This window comes from Squalius cephalus (genome assembly GCF_949319135.1).
Source record: "Squalius cephalus genome assembly, chromosome: 12".
Taxonomy (NCBI): Eukaryota; Metazoa; Chordata; class Actinopteri; order Cypriniformes; family Leuciscidae; genus Squalius; species Squalius cephalus.
The window spans coordinates 443,436-467,500 of NC_137133.1; the positions used below are offsets into that span (position 1 = coordinate 443,436).

The following is a 24,065-nucleotide window of genomic DNA, read 5'->3' on the forward strand; positions in this document are numbered from 1 at the left end:
GTGTGTGTGTGTGTGTGTGTGTACCATGGCAGGAGTGTAGACGGACGCCTCAAACTGCAGCAGGAGCTCTTCAGCGGTGTGTGTGTGTGTGTGTGTGTGTGTGTGTGTGTGTGTGTACCATGGCAGGAGTGTAGACGGACGCCTCAAACTGCAGCAGGAGCTCTTCAGCTGTGTGTGTGTGTGTGTGTGTGTGTGTGTGTGTGTGTGTGTACCATGGCAGGAGTGTAGACGGACGCCTCAAACTGCAGCAGGAGCTCTTCAGCGGTGTGTGTGTCCTCAGCCTCTTCAGTCCTGTACGCCTGCAGCTTCTGCCTGTGCAGCGCCAGCATCTGCTCCTGGATCTGACACACACACACACACACACAGAGCGGTTACACCCATCAGTCCTCATATCAACCCTGTGATGTGTGTGTGTGTTCCTGACCTGTCGAGCCTCTCTCTGCAGACGCAGCATCTGTAGCTGGACCTGCGCTCTGGAGAACACCTGGGTCCACAGCAGCTCCACCTTCTGCACCGCTGACCGGATCCTGACACACACACACACACACACACACCTCTAACACATCTGTACAGGCGTCTCTGGAGATCTGCATGAACACACACATACCGGTTGTAGTTGCGCAGCATCTCTAGAGCGGTGTGTGTGAAGAGGACAGTTCCAGCCATGGCCTGAAAGCAGGGATCCTTCTCCGGGAAACGCAGCTTCTCCAGCAGACACTCACAGTGCCTCAACAGGTCATCTAGACCAAGATCCCTGAACACACACACACACACACACACACACACACACACACTGCTGTAAGATCTCCAGCAGGAGGATCATCAGTGTTGAGCGAGTGAGCGGGTCTGTGGGTTTGGACTTCACCTGCCGGACCTCCTCATGTACAGAAACACATCTGACTATTTGAAAGTTTTAACTATTTATTCCTGTGATCAAAGCTGAATCTTCATCATTACTCCAGTCTTCAGTGTCACATGATCCTCCAGAAATCACTGATGCTCACGAAACATTTATGATTATTATCAGTGTTGAAAACAGTTGTGCTGCTTTATATTTGACTGAGAAATCTTTTATCCATCTCTCTCACACACACCTCAGCTGCTGGAAGCGGGCCTGGTTCAGCGAGACACACACACACACACACACACACACACACACACCTCCTCAGCTGCTGGAAGCGGGCCTGGTTCAGCGAGACACACACACACACACACACACACACACACACACCTCCTCAGCTGCTGGAAGCGGGCCTGGTTCAGCGAGACACACACACACACACACACACACACACACACACACACACACCTCCTCAGCTGCTGGAAGCGGGCCTGGTTCAGCGAGACACACACACACACACCTCCTCAGCTGCTGGAAGCGGGCCTGGTTCAGCGAGACACACACACACACACACACACACCTCCTCAGCTGCTGGAAGCGGGCCTGGTTCAGTGAGCGACACACACACACACACACACACACACACCTCCTCAGCTGCTGGAAGCAGGCCTGGTTCAGCGAGACACACACACACACACACCTCCTCAGCTGCTGGAAGCGGGCCTGGTTCAGCGAGACACACACACACACACACACCTCCTCAGCTGCTGGAAGCGGGCCTGGTTCAGCGAGACACACACACACACACACACCTCCTCAGCTGCTGGAAGCGGGCCTGGTTCAGCGAGACACACACACACACACACACCTCCTCAGCTGCTGGAAGCGGGCCTGGTTCAGCGAGACACACACACACACACACCTCCTCAGCTGCTGGAAGCGGGCCTGGTTCAGCGAGACACACACACACACACACACCTCCTCAGCTGCTGGAAGCGGGCCTGGTTCAGCGAGACACACACACACACACACCTCCTCAGCTGCTGGAAGCGGGCCTGGTTCAGCGAGACACACACACACACACACACACACACACACACCTCCTCAGCTGCTGGAAGCGGGCCTGGTTCAGCGAGACACACACACACACACACCTCCTCAGCTGCTGGAAGCGGGCCTGGTTCAGCGAGACACACACACACACACCTCCTCAGCTGCTGGAAGCGGGCCTGGTTCAGCGAGACACACACACACACACCTCCTCAGCTGCTGGAAGCGGGCCTGGTTCAGCGAGACACACACACACACACACACCTCCTCAGCTGCTGGAAGCGGGCCTGGTTCAGCGAGACACACACACACACACACCTCCTCAGCTGCTGGAAGCGGGCCTGGTTCAGCGAGACACACACACACACACACACCTCCTCAGCTGCTGGAAGCGGGCCTGGTTCAGCGAGACACACACACACACACCTCCTCAGCTGCTGGAAGCGGGCCTGGTTCAGCGAGACACACACACACACACCTCCTCAGCTGCTGGAAGCGGGCCTGGTTCAGCGAGACACACACACACACACACACCTCCTCAGCTGCTGGAAGCGGGCCTGGTTCAGCGAGACACACACACACACACCTCCTCAGCTGCTGGAAGCGGGCCTGGTTCAGCGAGACACACACACACACACCTCCTCAGCTGCTGGAAGCGGACCTGGTTCAGCGAGACACACACACACACACACACACCTCCTCAGCTGCTGGAAGCGGGCCTGGTTCAGCGAGACACACACACACCTCCTCAGCTGCTGGAAGCGGGCCTGGTTCAGCGAGACACACACACACACACACACCTCCTCAGCTGCTGGAAGCGGGCCTGGTTCAGCGAGACACACACACACACACACACCTCCTCAGCTGCTGGAAGCGGGCCTGGTTCAGTGAGGGACACACACACACACACCTCCTCAGCTGCTGGAAGCGGGCCTGGTTCAGTGAGGGACACACACACACACACCTCCTCAGCTGCTGGAAGCGGGCCTGGTTCAGCGAGACACACACACACACACACACACACACACCTCCTCAGCTGCTGGAAGCGGGCCTGGTTCAGCGAGACACACACACACACACACACACACCTCCTCAGCTGCTGGAAGCGGGCCTGGTTCAGCGAGGGACACACACACACACACACCTCCTCAGCTGCTGGAAGCGGGCCTGGTTCAGTGAGCGACACACACACACACACACACACCTCCTCAGCTGCTGGAAGCGGGCCTGGTTCAGCGAGGGACACACACACACACACACCTCCTCAGCTGCTGGAAGCGGGCCTGGTTCAGTGAGCGACACACACACACACACACACACACCTCCTCAGCTGCTGGAAGCGGGCCTGGTTCAGTGAGCGACACACACACACACACACACACACCTCCTCAGCTGCTGGAAGCGGGCCTGGTTCAGCGAGACACACACACACACACACACACCTCCTCAGCTGCTGGAAGCGGGCCTGGTTCAGCGAGACACACACACACACACACACACCTCCTCAGCTGCTGGAAGCGGGCCTGGTTCAGCGAGACACACACACACACACACACCTCCTCAGCTGCTGGAAGCGGGCCTGGTTCAGCGAGACACACACACACACACACACCTCCTCAGCTGCTGGAAGCGGGCCTGGTTCAGCGAGACACACACACACACACACACCTCCTCAGCTGCTGGAAGCGGGCCTGGTTCAGCGAGACACACACACACACACACACACCTCCTCAGCTGCTGGAAGCTGGCCTGGTTCAGCGAGACACACACACACACACACACCTCCTCAGCTGCTGGAAGCGGGCCTGGTTCAGCGAGACACACACACACACACACACACACCTCCTCAGCTGCTGGAAGCGGGCCTGGTTCAGCGAGACACACACACACACACACACCTCCTCAGCTGCTGGAAGCGGGCCTGGTTCAGCGAGACACACACACACACACACACACCTCCTCAGCTGCTGGAAGCTGGCCTGGTTCAGCGAGACACACACACACACACACACACACACACACCTCCTCAGCTGCTGGAAGCGGGCCTGGTTCAGCGAGGGACACACACACACACACACCTCCTCAGCTGCTGGAAGCGGGCCTGGTTCAGTGAGCGACACACACACACACACACACACACACCTCCTCAGCTGCTGGAAGCGGGCCTGGTTCAGCGAGACACACACACACCTCCTCAGCTGCTGGAAGCGGGCCTGGTTCAGCGAGACACACACACACACACACACACACACCTCCTCAGCTGCTGGAAGCGGGCCTGGTTCAGCGAGCGACACACACACACACACACACACACACCTCCTCAGCTGCTGGAAGCGGGCCTGGTTCAGCGAGACACACACACACACCTCCTCAGCTGCTGGAAGCGGGCCTGGTTCAGCGAGACACACACACACACACACACCTCCTCAGCTGCTGGAAGCGGGCCTGGTTCAGCGAGACACACACACACACACACACACACACCTCCTCAGCTGCTGGAAGCGGGCCTGGTTCAGCGAGACACACACACACACACACACACACCTCCTCAGCTGCTGGAAGCGGGCCTGGTTCAGCGAGACACACACACACACACACACACCTCCTCAGCTGCTGGAAGCGGGCCTGGTTCAGCGAGACACACACACACACACACACACCTCCTCAGCTGCTGGAAGCGGGCCTGGTTCAGCGAGACACACACACACACACACACCTCCTCAGCTGCTGGAAGCGGGCCTGGTTCAGTGAGCGACACACACACACACACACACACACACACACCTCCTCAGCTGCTGGAAGCGGGCCTGGTTCAGCGAGGGACACACACACACACACACACCTCCTCAGCTGCTGGAAGCGGGCCTGGTTCAGCGAGACACACACACACACACACACCTCCTCAGCTGCTGGAAGCGGGCCTGGTTCAGCGAGGGACACACACACACACACACACCTCCTCAGCTGCTGGAAGCGGGCCTGGTTCAGCGAGACACACACACACACACACACCTCCTCAGCTGCTGGAAGCGGGCCTGGTTCAGTGAGCGACACACACACACACACCTCCTCAGCTGCTGGAAGCGGGCCTGGTTCAGCGAGACACACACACACACACACACCTCCTCAGCTGCTGGAAGCGGGCCTGGTTCAGCGAGGGACACACACACACACACCTCCTCAGCTGCTGGAAGCGGGCCTGGTTCAGTGAGGGACACACACACACACACCTCCTCAGCTGCTGGAAGCGGGCCTGGTTCAGCGAGACACACACACACACACACACACCTCCTCAGCTGCTGGAAGCGGGCCTGGTTCAGCGAGGGACACACACACACACCTCCTCAGCTGCTGGAAGCGGGCCTGGTTCAGCGAGACACACACACACACACACACACACCTCCTCAGCTGCTGGAAGCGGGCCTGGTTCAGCGAGACACACACACACACACACCTCCTCAGCTGCTGGAAGCGGGCCTGGTTCAGCGAGACACACACACACACACACACCTCCTCAGCTGCTGGAAGCGGGCCTGGTTCAGCGAGACACACACACACACACACACCTCCTCAGCTGCTGGAAGCGGGCCTGGTTCAGCGAGACACACACACACACACACACACCTCCTCAGCTGCTGGAAGCGGGCCTGGTTCAGCGAGACACACACACACACACACACACACCTCCTCAGCTGCTGGAAGCGGGCCTGGTTCAGCGAGACACACACACACACACACACACCTCCTCAGCTGCTGGAAGCGGGCCTGGTTCAGCGAGACACACACACACACACACACCTCCTCAGCTGCTGGAAGCGGGCCTGGTTCAGTGAGCGACACACACACACACACACACACACACACCTCCTCAGCTGCTGGAAGCGGGCCTGGTTCAGCGAGGGACACACACACACACACCTCCTCAGCTGCTGGAAGCGGGCCTGGTTCAGCGAGACACACACACACACACACACCTCCTCAGCTGCTGGAAGCGGGCCTGGTTCAGCGAGGGACACACACACACACACCTCCTCAGCTGCTGGAAGCGGGCCTGGTTCAGTGAGGGACACACACACACACACCTCCTCAGCTGCTGGAAGCGGGCCTGGTTCAGCGAGACACACACACACACACACACACACCTCCTCAGCTGCTGGAAGCGGGCCTGGTTCAGCGAGACACACACACACACACACACCTCCTCAGCTGCTGGAAGCGGGCCTGGTTCAGCGAGACACACACACACACACACACCTCCTCAGCTGCTGGAAGCGGGCCTGGTTCAGCGAGACACACACACACACACACACACCTCCTCAGCTGCTGGAAGCGGGCCTGGTTCAGCGAGACACACACACACACACACACACACCTCCTCAGCTGCTGGAAGCGGGCCTGGTTCAGCGAGACACACACACACACACACACACCTCCTCAGCTGCTGGAAGCGGGCCTGGTTCAGCGAGACACACACACACACACACACCTCCTCAGCTGCTGGAAGCGGGCCTGGTTCAGTGAGCGACACACACACACACACACACACACACACCTCCTCAGCTGCTGGAAGCGGGCCTGGTTCAGCGAGGGACACACACACACACACCTCCTCAGCTGCTGGAAGCGGGCCTGGTTCAGCGAGACACACACACACACACACACCTCCTCAGCTGCTGGAAGCGGGCCTGGTTCAGCGAGGGACACACACACACACACCTCCTCAGCTGCTGGAAGCGGGCCTGGTTCAGTGAGGGACACACACACACACACCTCCTCAGCTGCTGGAAGCGGGCCTGGTTCAGCGAGGGACACACACACACACCTCCTCAGCTGCTGGAAGCGGGCCTGGTTCAGCGAGACACACACACACACACACACACACCTCCTCAGCTGCTGGAAGCGGGCCTGGTTCAGCGAGACACACACACACACACACACCTCCTCAGCTGCTGGAAGCGGGCCTGGTTCAGCGAGACACACACACACACACACACCTCCTCAGCTGCTGGAAGCGGGCCTGGTTCAGCGAGACACACACACACACACACACCTCCTCAGCTGCTGGAAGCGGGCCTGGTTCAGCGAGACACACACACACACACCTCCTCAGCTGCTGGAAGCGGGCCTGGTTCAGCGAGACACACACACACACACACACCTCCTCAGCTGCTGGAAGCGGGCCTGGTTCAGCGAGACACACACACACACACACACACCTCCTCAGCTGCTGGAAGCGGGCCTGGTTCAGCGAGACACACACACACACACACCTCCTCAGCTGCTGGAAGCGGGCCTGGTTCAGCGAGACACACACACACACACACACCTCCTCAGCTGCTGGAAGCGGGCCTGGTTCAGCGAGGGACACACACACACACACACACACACACACACACACACACACACACACACACACACACACCTCCTCAGCTGCTGGAAGCGGGCCTGGTTCAGCGAGACACACACACACACACACAAACACACCTCCTCAGCTGCTGGAAGCGGGCCTGGTTCAGCGAGACACACACACACACACACACACCTCCTCAGCTGCTGGAAGCGGGCCTGGTTCAGCGAGACACACACATACACACACCTCCTCAGCTGCTGGAAGCGGGCCTGGTTCAGCGAGACACACACACACACACACACACACACACACACCTCCTCAGCTGCTGGAAGCGGGCCTGGTTCAGCGAGACACACACACACACACACAAACACACCTCCTCAGCTGCTGGAAGCGGGCCTGGTTCAGCGAGACACACACATACACACACCTCCTCAGCTGCTGGAAGCGGGCCTGGTTCAGCGAGACACACACACACACACACAAACACACCTCCTCAGCTGCTGGAAGCGGGCCTGGTTCAGCGAGACACACACACACACACCTCCTCAGCTGCTGGAAGCGGGCCTGGTTCAGCGAGACACACACACACACACACACCTCCTCAGCTGCTGGAAGCGGGCCTGGTTCAGCGAGACACACACACACACCTCCTCAGCTGCTGGAAGCGGGCCTGGTTCAGCGAGACACACACACACACACACACCTCCTCAGCTGCTGGAAGCGGGCCTGGTTCAGCGAGACACACACACACACCTCCTCAGCTGCTGGAAGCGGGCCTGGTTCAGCGAGACACACACACACACACACACCTCCTCAGCTGCTGGAAGCGGGCCTGGTTCAGCGAGACACACACACACACACACACACACCTCCTCAGCTGCTGGAAGCGGGCCTGGTTCAGCGAGACACACACACACACACACACACACACCTCCTCAGCTGCTGGAAGCGGGCCTGGTTCAGCGAGACACACACACACCTCCTCAGCTGCTGGAAGCGGGCCTGGTTCAGCGAGACACACACACACACACACACCTCCTCAGCTGCTGGAAGCGGGCCTGGTTCAGCGAGACACACACACACACACACACACCTCCTCAGCTGCTGGAAGCGGGCCTGGTTCAGCGAGACACACACACACACACACCTCCTCAGCTGCTGGAAGCGGGCCTGGTTCAGCGAGACACACACACACACACACACCTCCTCAGCTGCTGGAAGCAGGCCTGGTTCAGCGAGACACACACACACACACACCTCCTCAGCTGCTGGAAGCGGGCCTGGTTCAGCGAGACACACACACACACACACACCTCCTCAGCTGCTGGAAGCGGGCCTGGTTCAGCGAGACACACACACACACCTCCTCAGCTGCTGGAAGCGGGCCTGGTTCAGCGAGACACACACACACACACACACCTCCTCAGCTGCTGGAAGCGGGCCTGGTTCAGCGAGACACACACACACACCTCCTCAGCTGCTGGAAGCGGGCCTGGTTCAGCGAGACACACACACACACACACACACACACACCTCCTCAGCTGCTGGAAGCGGGCCTGGTTCAGCGAGGGACACACACACACACACACACCTCCTCAGCTGCTGGAAGCGGGCCTGGTTCAGCGAGACACACACACACACACACACACACACACACACACACACACCTCCTCAGCTGCTGGAAGCGGGCCTGGTTCAGCGAGGGACACACACACACACACACACACCTCCTCAGCTGCTGAAGCGGGCCTGGTTCAGCGAGACACACACACACACACACACACACACACACCTCCTCAGCTGCTGAAGCGGGCCTGGTTCAGCGAGACACACACACACACACCTCCTCAGCTGCTGGAAGCGGGCCTGGTTCAGCGAGACACACACACACACACACACCTCCTCAGCTGCTGGAAGCGGGCCTGGTTCAGCGAGGGACACACACACACACACCTCCTCAGCTGCTGGAAGCGGGCCTGGTTCAGCGAGACACACACACACACACACACCTCCTCAGCTGCTGGAAGCGGGCCTGGTTCAGCGAGACACACACACACACACACACCTCCTCAGCTGCTGGAAGCGGGCCTGGTTCAGTGAGCGACACACACACACACACACACACACACACCTCCTCAGCTGCTGGAAGCGGGCCTGGTTCAGCGAGACACACACACACACACACACACACCTCCTCAGCTGCTGGAAGCGGGCCTGGTTCAGCGAGACACACACACACACACACACACACCTCCTCAGCTGCTGGAAGCGGGCCTGGTTCAGCGAGACACACACACACACACACCTCCTCAGCTGCTGGAAGCGGGCCTGGTTCAGCGAGACACACACACACACACCTCCTCAGCTGCTGGAAGCGGGCCTGGTTCAGCGAGACACACACACACACACACACACACACACCTCCTCAGCTGCTGGAAGCGGGCCTGGTTCAGCGAGACACACACACACACACACCTCCTCAGCTGCTGGAAGCGGGCCTGGTTCAGCGAGACACACACACACACACACACCTCCTCAGCTGCTGGAAGCGGGCCTGGTTCAGCGAGACACACACACACACACCTCCTCAGCTGCTGGAAGCGGGCCTGGTTCAGCGAGACACACACACACACACACACACACCTCCTCAGCTGCTGGAAGCGGGCCTGGTTCAGCGAGACACACACACACACACACACACACCTCCTCAGCTGCTGGAAGCGGGCCTGGTTCAGCGAGGGACACACACACACACACCTCCTCAGCTGCTGGAAGCGGGCCTGGTTCAGTGAGGGACACACACACACACACACACACACCTCCTCAGCTGCTGGAAGCGGGCCTGGTTCAGCGAGGGACACACACACACACACCTCCTCAGCTGCTGGAAGCGGGCCTGGTTCAGCGAGACACACACACACACACACACCTCCTCAGCTGCTGGAAGCGGGCCTGGTTCAGCGAGACACACACACACACACCTCCTCAGCTGCTGGAAGCGGGCCTGGTTCAGCGAGACACACACACACACACACACACACCTCCTCAGCTGCTGGAAGCGGGCCTGGTTCAGCGAGACACACACACACACACACACACACCTCCTCAGCTGCTGGAAGCGGGCCTGGTTCAGCGAGACACACACACACACACACCTCCTCAGCTGCTGGAAGCGGGCCTGGTTCAGCGAGACACACACACACACACACACCTCCTCAGCTGCTGGAAGCGGGCCTGGTTCAGCGAGACACACACACACACACCTCCTCAGCTGCTGGAAGCGGGCCTGGTTCAGTGAGGGACACACACACACACACACACACACACCTCCTCAGCTGCTGGAAGCGGGCCTGGTTCAGCGAGACACACACACACACACACCTCCTCAGCTGCTGGAAGCTGGCCTGGTTCAGCGAGGGACACACACACACACACCTCCTCAGCTGCTGGAAGCGGGCCTGGTTCAGCGAGACACACACACACACACACACCTCCTCAGCTGCTGGAAGCGGGCCTGGTTCAGCGAGACACACACACACACACCTCCTCAGCTGCTGGAAGCGGGCCTGGTTCAGCGAGACACACACACACACACACACACACCTCCTCAGCTGCTGGAAGCGGGCCTGGTTCAGCGAGACACACACACACACACACACACACCTCCTCAGCTGCTGGAAGCGGGCCTGGTTCAGCGAGACACACACACACACACACCTCCTCAGCTGCTGGAAGCGGGCCTGGTTCAGCGAGACACACACACACACACACACCTCCTCAGCTGCTGGAAGCGGGCCTGGTTCAGCGAGACACACACACACACACACACCTCCTCAGCTGCTGGAAGCGGGCCTGGTTCAGCGAGACACACACACACACACCTCCTCAGCTGCTGGAAGCGGGCCTGGTTCAGTGAGGGACACACACACACACACACACACACCTCCTCAGCTGCTGGAAGCTGGCCTGGTTCAGCGAGCAGAAGTCCCCCAGCCGCTCGAGGTCGTCAGGGACGGGGAGCTTGGAGAGCGACTGAAGAGTGGAGATGCAGGAGGGCAGTCTGTTCACCACCAGCAGGAACTCCTGCACAAACACATCCATCTCCTGCACACACACACACACACAACATTCTCTATTTTTTTAATGCAATTTTTCCAGAGATTTTATAATTTTTTATTTTAATCACCTTTAAAATTACTAGATTTGATCAATAAATATTAATTTCAGCACATTCCTCACATTCTTTCAACTTAAATTCAAAATAACTCAATTTCATGCATAACCCTTTTAATTCAGCTCAGAGGGTCTTACACTGGGTGTACCCTGGAGATCCAGAGTTCTCGAGAGCACAAGTTGCTTTGCTCAGCGAGTTACTCTGGCGTCGAGTAATGATGCTCATTAAATATGCCCCACGATCTGAGCTGCACCAATCACAGCGGGTTATCTGATAGAGGCGGGCCAGAGGCGAGATGACGACAGCGCTGTGACGTCGAAGTCATTAGTGAACACTGCAAGATGGCTCTGGATGAACACCAGTTGTGTGAAACGGCTTTGGCCGCTACAGTGAACGAGTTAGACTTGGCCTTTTATCTAAAAGAGGAACAGAAAACGCCGCTCGAATCCTTCCCTTGCAAGAAGACCGTTTTTGCTGTTTTGCCGACCGGATACGACAAGAGTCTAATCTACCAGTGAGCGCCGCTGGTAGCTGAGCGTATGGGGCTTGTTGTGATTGGTCGTAGTGTTATCCAATTGCGTGCAGTGAGATTTTCAAATGTATGCTTGGTGCCGCCCCTCGAGCTGGCCGAGCTTCATTAGTCGACGCCAGACCATTAATCTCTCAGATTTAGATTTCCAGGCTACATTGGGGTGTCTGTGAGAAAAAAAAAAAAAAAAAAAAAAAAAAAAAAGATTTCATGACTCTTGCCACTAGATGGCCATATAGCTCTATAGTCAAGGCAGCTTCATTTATATAGCGCTTTCAACAACACTGTTTCAAAGCAGCTTTACAGAGATAACAGGAAATAATGCAACAGTTTGTTTCCAGAAGAAAATAGCGTCACAGTCCAGCTTAAGTTCAGTGATGGTTCATTTTTGTAATAAATTTATTTTATTTTATATTATATTATATTATATTATATATTACATTATATTATATTATATTTATATTTGCACTGGAGAAAACAGTGATGTCATCGTCCGGCTCAGTTCCTGGTCGTATTTTTTAAACTCCACTGTTGATTGGAATAGCAGACGACTGATACTGCCGCACCGCAACAGATGGGGGTTCAAATTAAATGCAGCATGAACTCAACCAATCAGCATGTCCAGCGCCCAAGTGCCACCCCTGAAAGTTCCTGAACTCTCAAAGAGTACTACCTCGCGAGCAAGAGTTTCTGAGGGGGAAAATGTTCACCTGGAACTTCATTTAGACCCTGATTCCTGCGGTGGAAACACACCGAGATCTGGGGAAGTTCCTGCGGTGGAAACGCTAATGCAGGCAGTTCAATGATATTGTTGAATGTTAAATTAAATATTAAATTAAGTGTCCTCAACTAAGCAAGCCAAAAGCCAATGGCGACAAAGGTGGAAAAAGCCGACAGTGAAGGAAGCAGAACTCCATCAGTGACAATGGAGAAAAAACCTTCTGAAACCCAGGCTCAGTCGCTCAGTTCTCCTCTGGACAACAAGCGAACAGTGTATGATTATGATTCAGGCAGCATTACAGGTCAGAAGTCAGATTGGATCAGAACATTCAGAATATTATCCAGGTCCATCTGGTTGAAGATCCGGCTGACTACGTGTGCTGTGTCCGTGTCTAGGAGCAGGTCCACCATCTGATCTGGATACGGCCCGAATACGGCTGACTACGTGTGCTGTGTCCGTGTCTAGGAGCAGGTCCACCATCTGATCTGGATACGGCCCGAATACGGCTGACTACGTGTGCTGTGTCCGTGTCTAGGAGCAGGTCCACCATCTGATCTGGATACGGCCCGAATACGGCTGACTACGTGTGCTGTGTCCGTGTCTAGGAGCAGGTCCACCATCTGATCTGGATACGGCCCGAATATGGCTGACTACGTGTGCTGTGTCCGTGTCTAGGAGCAGGTCCACCATCTGATCTGGATACGGCCCGAATACGGCTGACTACGTGTGCTGTGTCCGTGTCTAGGAGCAGGTCCACCATCTGATCTGGATACGGCCCGAATATGGCTGACTACGTGTGCTGTGTCCGTGTCTAGGAGCAGGTCCACCATCTGATCTGGATACGGCCCGAATACGGCTGACTACGTGTGCTGTGGCCGTGTCTAGGAGCAGGTCCACCATCTGATCTGGATACGGCTGACTACATGTGCTGTGGCCGTGTCTAGGAGCAGGTCCTCCATCTGATCTGGATACGGCCCGGATACGGCTGACTACGTGCGCTGTGGCCGTGTCTAGGAGCAGGTCCACCATCTGATCTGGATACGGCTGACTACGTGTGCTGTGGCCGTGTCTAGGAGCAGGTCCACCATCTGATCTGGATACGGCTGACTACGTGTGCTGTGGCCGTGTCTAGGAGCAGGTCCTCCATCTGATCTGGATACGGCCCGGATACGGCTGACTACGTGTGCTGTGGCCGTGTCTAGGAGCAGGTCCTCCATCTGATCTAGGAGCAGGATACGGCTGACTACGTCCTCCATCTGATCTAGGAGCAGGATACGGCTGACTACGTGTGCTGTGGCCGTGTCTAGGAGCAGGTCCACCATCTGATCTGGATACGGCTGACTACGTGTGCTGTGGCCGTGTCTAGGAGCAGGTCCTCCATCTGATCTGGATACGGCCCGGATACGGCTGACTACTTGTGCTGTGGCCGTGTCCAGGAGCAGGTCCTTCATCTGATCTGGATATGGCTCGGATACGGCTGACTACGTGTGCTGTGGCCGTGTCTAGGAGCAGGTCCTCCATCTGATCTGGATACGGCCCGGATCCGGCTGACTACTTGTGCTGTGGCCGTGTCTAGGAGCAGGTCCTCCATCTGATCTGGATACGGCCCGGATCCGGCTGACTACTTGTGCTGTGGCCGTGTCTAGGAGCAGGTCCTTCATCTGATCTGGATACGGCCCGGATACGGCTGACTACTTGTGCTGTGGCCGTGTCTAGGAGCAGGTCCTCCATCTGATCTGGATACGGCTGACTACTTGTGCTGTGACCGTGTCTAGGAGCAGGTCCTCCATCTGATCTGGATACGGCCCGGATACGGCTGACTACTTGTGCTGTGGCCGTGTCTAGGAGCAGGTCCTCCATCTGATCTGGATACGGCCCGGATACGGCTGACTACGTGTGCTGTGGCCGTGTCTAGGAGCAGGTCCTCCATCTGATCTGGATACGGCCCGGATACGGCTGACTACTTGTGCTGTGACCGTGTCTAGGAGCAGGTCCTCCATCTGATCTGGATACGGCCCGGATACGGCTGACTACGTGTGCTGTGGCCGTGTCTAGGAGCAGGTCCTCCATCTGATCTGGATACGGCCCGGATACGGCTGACTACGTGTGCTGTGGCCGTGTCTAGGAGCAGGTCCTCCATCTGATCTGGATACGGCCCGGATACGGCTGACTACTTGTGCTGTGACCGTGTCTAGGAGCAGGTCCTCCATCTGATCTGGATACGGCCCGGATACGGCTGACTACTTGTGCTGTGGCCGTGTCTAGGAGCAGGTCCTCCATCTGATCTGGATACGGCCCGGATACGGCTGACTACTTGTGCTGTGACCGTGTCTAGGAGCAGGTCCTCCATCTGATCTGGATACGGCCCGGATACGGCTGACTACTTGTGCTGTGACCGTGTCTAGGAGCAGGTCCTCCATCTGATCTGGATACGGCCCGGATACGGCTGACTACGTGTGCTGTGGCCGTGTCTAGGAGCAGGTCCTCCATCTGATCTGGATACGGCCCGGATACGGCTGACTACGTGTGCTGTGGCCGTGTCTAGGAGCAGGTCCTCCATCTGATCTGGATACGGCCCGGATACGGCTGACTACTTGTGCTGTGGCCGTGTCTAGGAGCAGGTCCTCCATCTGATCTGGATACGGCCCGGATACGGCTGACTACGTGTGCTGTGGCCGTGTCTAGGAGCAGGTCCTCCATCTGATCTGGATACGGCCCGGATCCGGCTTACTACTTGTGCTGTGGCCGTGTCTAGGAGCAGGTCCTCCATCTGATCTGGATACGGCCCGGATCCGGCTTACTACTTGTGCTGTGGCCGTGTCTAGGAGCAGGTCCTTCATCTGATCTGGATACGGCCCGGATACGGCTGACTACTTGTGCTGTGGCCGTGTCTAGGCGCAGGTCCTCCATCTGATCTCTATATGGAGCAAATGAGCTGTTCCGCTGGGTCCTAAAGTCAGTTTCTTCAGTGTGCATTCAGATACACATGTAGACATTATACAATCTTTTCTGGGGTAAAGTTGAGCATTTTTAGTTTGAATTGAACATTTTTAGGGTTTTCTATGTGTACTGAAGCATTCCTTGCATTCCATTCATTCCTAAGGGGTCAAATTGACCCGCGAGGGAAAGATTTGTTACTTTAAAATTTCAACCACAAAACGAATCCAATTTTTTTGTGTGTATTCGTGGTTCAAGTGCAACAAAAGTCCTTTGAGTCCTCAGGTCAAACAGAGGCTCAGATAAGCCTGTATATCAGATCTATAGATCTAGGCGTGATCAAACCTTGAAGAGAGACCGCGGCGAGGACAAGCACAGGAGACGCTCTGTGTGTGTGTGTGTGTGTGTGTGTGTGTGTGTGTGTGTGTGTGTGTAGCTCTTTCACTTGCTAATGACTTCAGATGATTGTCCTCTGAAGCTTCTCCAGGGCGACACATAATAGAGCTGATCATGATGAATACACTGAAACCCATCTGAGTCACACACACACATTAAACATGCACATAGTGAACAGTGCCGAAGCCGTGAGGGTCTGGGGAAAGTGAAGCGTGCGTCAGCGGTGTTATCTAAGGCCATCATGCCGATCATGAGACCTGCAGTGGCGTGACTGATCTATCCTGAGCCAGAGAATCAGACATGACCAACACACACACACTTCTGCAGCTTCGGATCTGAAAAGGCTGGAGGGACAAGCACAGGCCATCACATGAACTCAGATATCAGGCCTCATCGTCCTACACACACACTTATGATGGCGGGGTCTTTCATTAGACTTCATTAAAATATCGTTGATGATCTTCTGATTCTAATCGTAAAAACAACGCCGCACAAACCTTTCTGTATGCAAACAATTGTATATGAAATGCAGTACAGGTTCCTCACACACACACACACACGCACGCACACGCACCTTGACGAAGGCCGCCCAGCTCTGATGGCAGTATATGAGGTATCCCCCCAGACTGGACGGTAACTGGCTTCTGTCGATGTAGTTGGAAAGCTCAAAAACCTCTTTGAGGAAAATGTTCTGTTTACATGCAGGAACACAGAGACATCAGAGTTAACAACCGCTGCAACACACACACACCACTCTCACATCAGTGCTGGAGATGACGATTTCATGATGATTCAGAATCACAAGCTCTCGATTCAGAATCGATTCAACTGGTAAAAGTTCAGGTACAGAGTGAGTGAGTGAGTGAGTGAGTGAGTGAGTGAGTGAGTGAGTGAGTGAGTGAGTGAGTGAGTGAGTGAGTGAGTGAGTGAGTGAGTGAGTGAGTGAGTGAGTGAGTGAGTGAGTGAGTGAGTGAGTGAGTGAGTGAGTGAGTGAGTGAGTGAGTGAGTGAGTGAGTGAGTGAGTGAGTGAGTGAGTGAGTGAGTGAGTACTCTGATGGGCCAACAGTAACACGTGTGTCAGACAGAACTGACGGGCCTACAGTAACAGCAGAGTGTGTGTGTGTGTGTGTGTGTTTGTGTGTGTGTGTGTTTGTGTGTGTGTGTGTGTGTGTGTGGATCAGACAGAACTCACTCTGAACAGGACGGGCCGGCGCTGCTTGGACCCGCCGGAGCTCAGCAGTTTCTCCAGCTGCTTCTGCACTCGTCTCTTCTTGGGCTGAACGATGTACACCGAGTGGATGATCCTCCGCTCACACTGCAACACAACAACACGTTACAGACGTCAGTCAGTCGCGCCGCATCACTGTTTCTGTGGCTCTTCCCGGGGGCGTAGGAGCAATTTTGAACCTGGGGGGGGGGGGGGGGGGGACAGTAAATGCTAGGGGGGTTCGGGGGAAATTCCCTGAATATTTTTTATATATATATATATATATTTTTTTTTTTTTTTGGAGACTTTTGTGCAAAGAAATGGAGAAATTGAGTCTTACATGATATGTGAAAAACTGCAAGGTTAAGATACTTTGCATTGTTGTAGTGTCAACAGGTATTAGGACATTTAGCATTAGATTACTGTAAATCAGCAGTGGTGGAATGTAATGAAGTACGTAGAATCAATAGTGCATAGGCTGCTTTTGACTTTTACTTCGTTACATTTTGCAGCAATTATTATACTTTCTACTCCACTACATTTCCACAACGTTTCGTTTCATTTTCTGATCAGTTTTCCCCTGCCAAAACAGGGATTGAAACAAATCTCCTGTTTTCGGTGCTGATGCGGTGGTGACGCTCCTGTAACATGTAAGGGTGGCGCTGCCAATGAAGCACCTAAAAGCTGTCACAGAGAACCGGCTAAAGTAATGATTATGAATATGTCAAATATAGCAGGAGACATTTTAATTGTTTATTAATGAACAAGTGTTTTCTGTGTCAGTGTCGGCTGCAAAGATGAAGTTGACGATGCCGACTCACGATCTTCGCAGTGGTGAAGTATGGATATATAAACAGTTTCAATATATTGGTATTAAACGCATTTTCTGAGAATTTATATTTCAAGTTTTTACAGAAAATTTCACGTCTATAACGCTGGAATTGACATCACTTGATTACACGTTGTATTATGATATAGTGACCCATACAATGTGCCAAACATATTTTCATATATCCTTACCTTGTCATTCAAGGCCAGGGCACGTTTTGTACAACCAGTTGTGCTGAACTTGACCAAATTGATCTGCTGCAGCGGCGGCCAGCAGCTCGTGAGGTTTTATTTTTCAAGGCAGTAGAAGGTTCTGGAACGTTTGCGCGCTTCCACGATTTTATTTCATCCAGTGACATGATGGGTTTTAACTTCATTCAGGAGATTTTGGGTAACTGCACAACTGACAGATGACTTTGAGCGCACCGCCAATGGTGTGTGTGTGTGTGTGTGTGTGTGTGTGTGTGTGTGTGTGTGTGTGTGTGTGTGTGTGTGTGTGTGTGTGTGTGTGTGTGTGTGTGTGTGTGTGTCCATAGCGACAAAACGACCAAATTTCGGACCCTGCACTTAAGCCTAATTATGTATTTAAAAGTTGCAGAATGGATTCATTTGGAGACTCTGAAATCAGCAGAGATAGGCAGGCAATGCAAAACAAAATCTTACATTGGGAAATAGAGGGGGGGACAAAACTTAGTGTGACTCAGCAGTGGAAGAGCCATACGCGTAGGACAAGCCATACGCTCCTACGCCCACTGCTGAGAGTCCCGTGTGCAGGACGAGATCAGACATGTGACCCACAGCAGCATGTGATCCTCAGCCTCAACGCCAGGGAAATTACACACACACACTCAGAGGAAGAGCGCACACACACACACTCACTCAGAGGAAGAGCTGACACACACACACACACTCAGAGGAAGAGCTGACACACACACACACACACTCGGGGGAAGAGCGCGCACACACACACTCAGAGGAAGAGCTCACACACACCCCTCTGATAAACCAGGTGGATGAAGTGGCCTGAGCTTCTGTGGCTCCAGTAACGCTGCATGTTAAATCTTGGCATATGAAGACGCATCACGCCGGGTTTGACGTCAATGATGGAAACACTATTCAGATGATCTTTCACAAGACTCGTTCACAGTGATGTTTTAAACCAATCACAGCCGCCACGGTCTCATGACACACAGAACAGCGCCGCCCTGCTGGCAGACACAGGAACTACACCTGCTCAGTCAGCTGTCTTCACTCCACTGCTCTGCCAGAGACACTCCTTCACTACAGTAGATGTAATGCAGTTCTAGTACAGATGTGTCCTGACTCTAATAAAGCACACCTGAAGTCTTCAGGACTACTGGAGCATTAGGTCACTAAAACCAAAGCAGACACAGCAGCAAATCAGTCTCTCTACAGTGTTTTAACAGAAGTTAATGAATTGTCTATTTTTTAATTTGATCATTCAAGTTTGACAAATTAATGATGTTTCACCTTTGCACGGGGTTTTTACTTCTACATTTAGAATTTCAGCTCGTTAAAAGCACTTCATACTCTAATTGGCAAAATTATATAGAGAAATAAGAATAATAATAGCAATTAAATACACTTAAAATTATTAGTTACCCAAGAAACTAAACAGAAACTGCTTTCTGCTCATGAGATCATGTGGATTATTAGAATATTATTTTGAGAAATATTTAAAAACGGTCTTGAACATGAGGGCGAGTAAACGCTCATATTGAGGAGAAACATGGAGAGCATCATGACATCACTTCCTCCTCGAGAGGAGACCGAGCTCAGGAGACCGACAACATCTTAGGCTTTATGCTATAAACAACTGATGTGTCCTTCATTTGTACACAGACACGCTTACAACGGACGTAACACACATTAACACACACTTTCAGAAGTATTTCAGCAGAAACACTTTACCGCTTCACACGCTGAACTCACAGCTCCGTTCTCTCATGCTACGCCAGCAGGAGACCGTACACAACTATAACCAGTGCTTCATATATTCATCAACTCCACAGACCACATGACTACTCATTACTGTGTGAACTGCTGCTTTACACACACACACACACACATAGAGACGGTCACACACCAGACTGGTGGAGTAATGAAGGAGCTGATCAGACTGGCTGAAGACCGAACTCTTGCCAACGTAACACTCATGTCACTCCCTGCTTCACAGATGAAGAGATGAAGGAGTAATGGAGGAGGAGTAATGGAGGAGGAGTAATGATGGACAGATGGAGTGGAGGAGTAATGATGGACAGATGGAGTGGAGGAGTAATGATGGACAGATGGAGTGGAGGAGTAATGATGGACAGATGGAGTGGAGGAGTAATGATGGACAGATGGAGTGGAGGAGTAATGATGGACAGATGGAGTGGAGGAGTAATGGAGGAGGAGTAATGAGTAATGGAGGAGGAGTAATGGAGGAGGAGTAATGGAGGAGGAGTAATGGAGGAGGAGTAATGGAGGAGGAGTAATGGAGGAGGAGTAATGGAGGAGGAGTAATGGAGGAGGAGTAATGAGTAATGGAGGAGGAGTAATGAGTAATGGAGGAGGAGTAATGAGTAATGGAGGAGGAGTAATGGAGGAGGAGTAATGGAGGAGGAGTAATGGAGGAGGAGTAATGGAGGAGGAGTAATGGAGGAGGAGTAATGGAGGAGGAGTAATGGAGGAGGAGTAATGGAATGGAGGAGGAGTAATGGAGGAGGAGGGGTAATGATAACGGAGGAGGAGTAATGGAGGAGGAGTAATGGGTAATGGAGGAGGAGTAATGGAGGAGGAGTAATGGAGGAGGAGTAATGGAGGAGGAGTAATGGAGGAGGAGTAATGGAGGAGGAGTAATGGAGGAGGAGGGGTAATGATAACGGAGGAGGAGTAATGATAACGGAGGAGGAGTAATGGAGGAGGAGTAATGATAACGGAGGAGGAGTAACGGAGGAGGAGTAATGGAGGAGGAGTAATGGAGGAGGAGTAATGGAGGAGGAGTAATGGAGGAGGAGGGGTAATGATAACGGAGGAGGAGTAATGGAGGAGGAGTAATGGAGGAGGAGTAATGATGGACAGATGGAGTGGAGGAGTAATGGAGGAGGAGTAATGATAATGGAGGAGGAGTAATGGAGGAGGAGTAATGGAGGAGGAGTAATGGAGGAGGAGTAATGGAGGAGGAGTAACGATAACGGAGGAGGAGTAACGGAGGAGGAGTAACATAACGGAGGAGGAGTAACGATAACGGAGGAGGAGTAACGATAACGGAGGAGGAGTAACGATAACGAGGAGGAGTAATGATAACGGAGGAGGAGTAATGATAACGGAGGAGGAGTAATGATAATGGAGGAGTAATGATAATGGAGGAGGAGTAATGGAGGAGGAGTAATGGAGGAGGAGTAATGGAGGAGGAGTAATGGAGGAGGAGTAATGGAGGAGGAGTAATGGAGGAGGAGGGGTAATGATAACGGAGGAGGAGTAATGATAACGGAGGAGGAGTAATGATAACGGAGGAGGAGTAATGGAGGAGGAGTAATGATAACGGAGGAGGAGTAACGGAGGAGGAGTAATGGAGGAGGAGTAATGATAATGAGGAGGAGTAATGATAATGGAGGAGGAGTAATGATAATGGAGGTGGAGTAATGATGGACAGATGGAGTGATGGAGTAATGATGATGATAGTGTAGTGTAGTGTTGAATACCTCCAGCAGCAGAAGAGTCTCAGTGATGAAGCGCGTAATGGTGAGATCAGCTCGTCTCAGATCAACCGCCACAGACAGCAGACCACCCTCGCCCCGGATACTGCACACACACACACACACACACACGGTTTTAGGGGCAAGCTCACCAAAAAATAAAGACATTGAAACAAGAGGTCGAGCAGAAAGTCCGAGCTGCTTCACATCTCAATAGAAGCATGTAGTGATCATGAAGACCAGCAGCAGCTCTCAGTTATAATAACTCATATTACATGTGCAGTTCTGCTGGGATATATCACTATTATATTATCACTCTACTCCAACCTGATAAATGCAACAAGGCATGAATATATTAAGACACTATAAACACGTTAACCATGATGACGTATGACTCTTCTGTGGAACATAAAATATGTCATTCTGAAGAAGGTTGCGCCCCTTTCAGCTGAAAGCATTTGAAGCATGTGTTCCACAGAAGACACCGTCCTACAGGTCTGAGACACACGAGACATTAAACACCACTGACAAACACTACACACACTCCACACACTATCAGAGAACACATTAAACGGGACAGATGCTGCATTAGAAGTGTATGATGCAGTTGTGGAGCTCAGAATGATTCACCACACATCTGTGTTTATGGATAAGAGCAGCTTGGACATTCTTCAAAACATCTCTTCTGTTCCACACCAGGAGGGTCACACACACACGTCAGGATTGAGTGAAGACAGAGCTTCACCCGGGTTCTGTGTGTGTGTGTGTGTGTGTGTGTGTGTGTGTGTGTGTGTGTGTTACCTGTGCAGGCGCAGACAGTAGTGTATGAAGTGAGACACCTCCTCTCTGCTCAGCTCTGAGAGTTTATACTGCGCCTCAGCGGGGAACAGGACCAGAGGACAGCCGTGCTGGTCAAACACACCTGCACACACACACTCGTGAGACACACACTCGGTCACACACACACACAGCAGATCCGGCGGCTCTTACCGGGAAACACGACCGCGCCAGAGTTCAGCACGTGCTCTGAGGGACGGGACGGGGATGAAGGACCCAGGACCCCTGAAACACACACACACACACACACACACACACACACACACACACACACACACACACACACACACACCTCAGTGACCTGCTCTGAAGCCCATCTCCACAACACAGGGGAGAAACACGCGTTTGCAAAACATAGTTATGACAAAAAGGTGAAGTTATGACATACCCAAGTCATGTTTATGAGATGAAGTTAAATTCACAAAAAAATGTAAATTGACAGTCGATCATCACATAAAAATCCATATTATCTACTTTTTAATAACTTGGAATGTCATAATGTCAACTTTCACATAATTTCGACATCTAATGTGATCATTTTGACTCTTTAAATCCAATAATTATGACTTAGTAATGTCATACTTCGGAGTTGTGACTTATGTCATCACCATTATTGACCAAAGCATGCTTTAGATTATGGTGTTCTACATAACTCTCTCTGCTGGTGTTTGAGGCTCATCTTCACACGAGCAGAAACACCAACACACACGCTCACTACACGGTCTGATATACGGCGACCCGAGGAGAGAGCGGTGAAGTCACGGTTGATCAGCTCGACAGACTCGAACACAAGCACTTGTTGCTCACCTGCACCTGCGCGCGCGCCGCTCATCTCCAGCGCTTCACGCTCTCTCATCTGACGCCTGTGTTTGCACACACACTCCTCCGGGAACTTTATAACACACTGCTCCTGCAGCGCGACAGAGAGAGAGTAATAGCCGGAGTGGGTGCGGGAGTGTCCGCCATGTTGAGCCCATTCAGCGCTGAGTGATCCGGAGCCGCGCGGCCGCGAGCGCGCCTCGTTTATAAGAGACATACAGTGGGCGGGGCCATGGAACACGTGAACACGCCCACAAACACGAGAGCGTGAATGTTCACAAACGGTCATTTTCGTATGAAAATTTATTATATATATATATATATATATATATATATATATAAATCTTACCTAGGAAAACAAGTTTAGCGTTTTTTATTTATTCACAAATTAAATAAATTAATTATAAGTGATCAAACATTTCTTACTTGTTTTAAAATTCCAAACAGATCTGTGCATAAGTTGGAAACTTAGGCTATCTTAGCATACAAACAAACCCTTCTGTCATAACTTTTATCAGAAAAAAATACGTTTTTATTTTATCTGAAAAACACTCAATTTGAGGAAACTAAAAAGTGGATTGGCTTAGAATAAAACTATTGTTTACGGTTATGTCGGGTAAAACTAATTCCTATTTACACACCACACATGTTAAGAGTTGGCTTCTAGTTCAC

The 24,065-nt window shown here is 53.0% G+C and overlaps 1 protein-coding gene across 1 annotated transcript; it reads right to left on the minus strand.

The window, feature by feature from the left end:
- Nucleotides 1-164: 164 nt before the first annotated feature.
- On the minus strand, nt 165-23,682 carry LOC307168599 (uncharacterized protein; the record flags this gene model as incomplete). Its single annotated transcript, XM_079888728.1, has 10 exons — nt 165-341; nt 425-527; nt 608-754; nt 11,188-11,348; nt 16,576-16,692; nt 17,194-17,316; nt 21,744-21,843; nt 22,539-22,659; nt 22,728-22,799; nt 23,382-23,682. 10 exons carry the CDS (start codon nt 23,680-23,682, stop codon nt 165-167), a joined length of 1,422 nt encoding a protein of 473 aa, XP_079744854.1.
- Nucleotides 23,683-24,065: the final 383 nt, after the last annotated feature.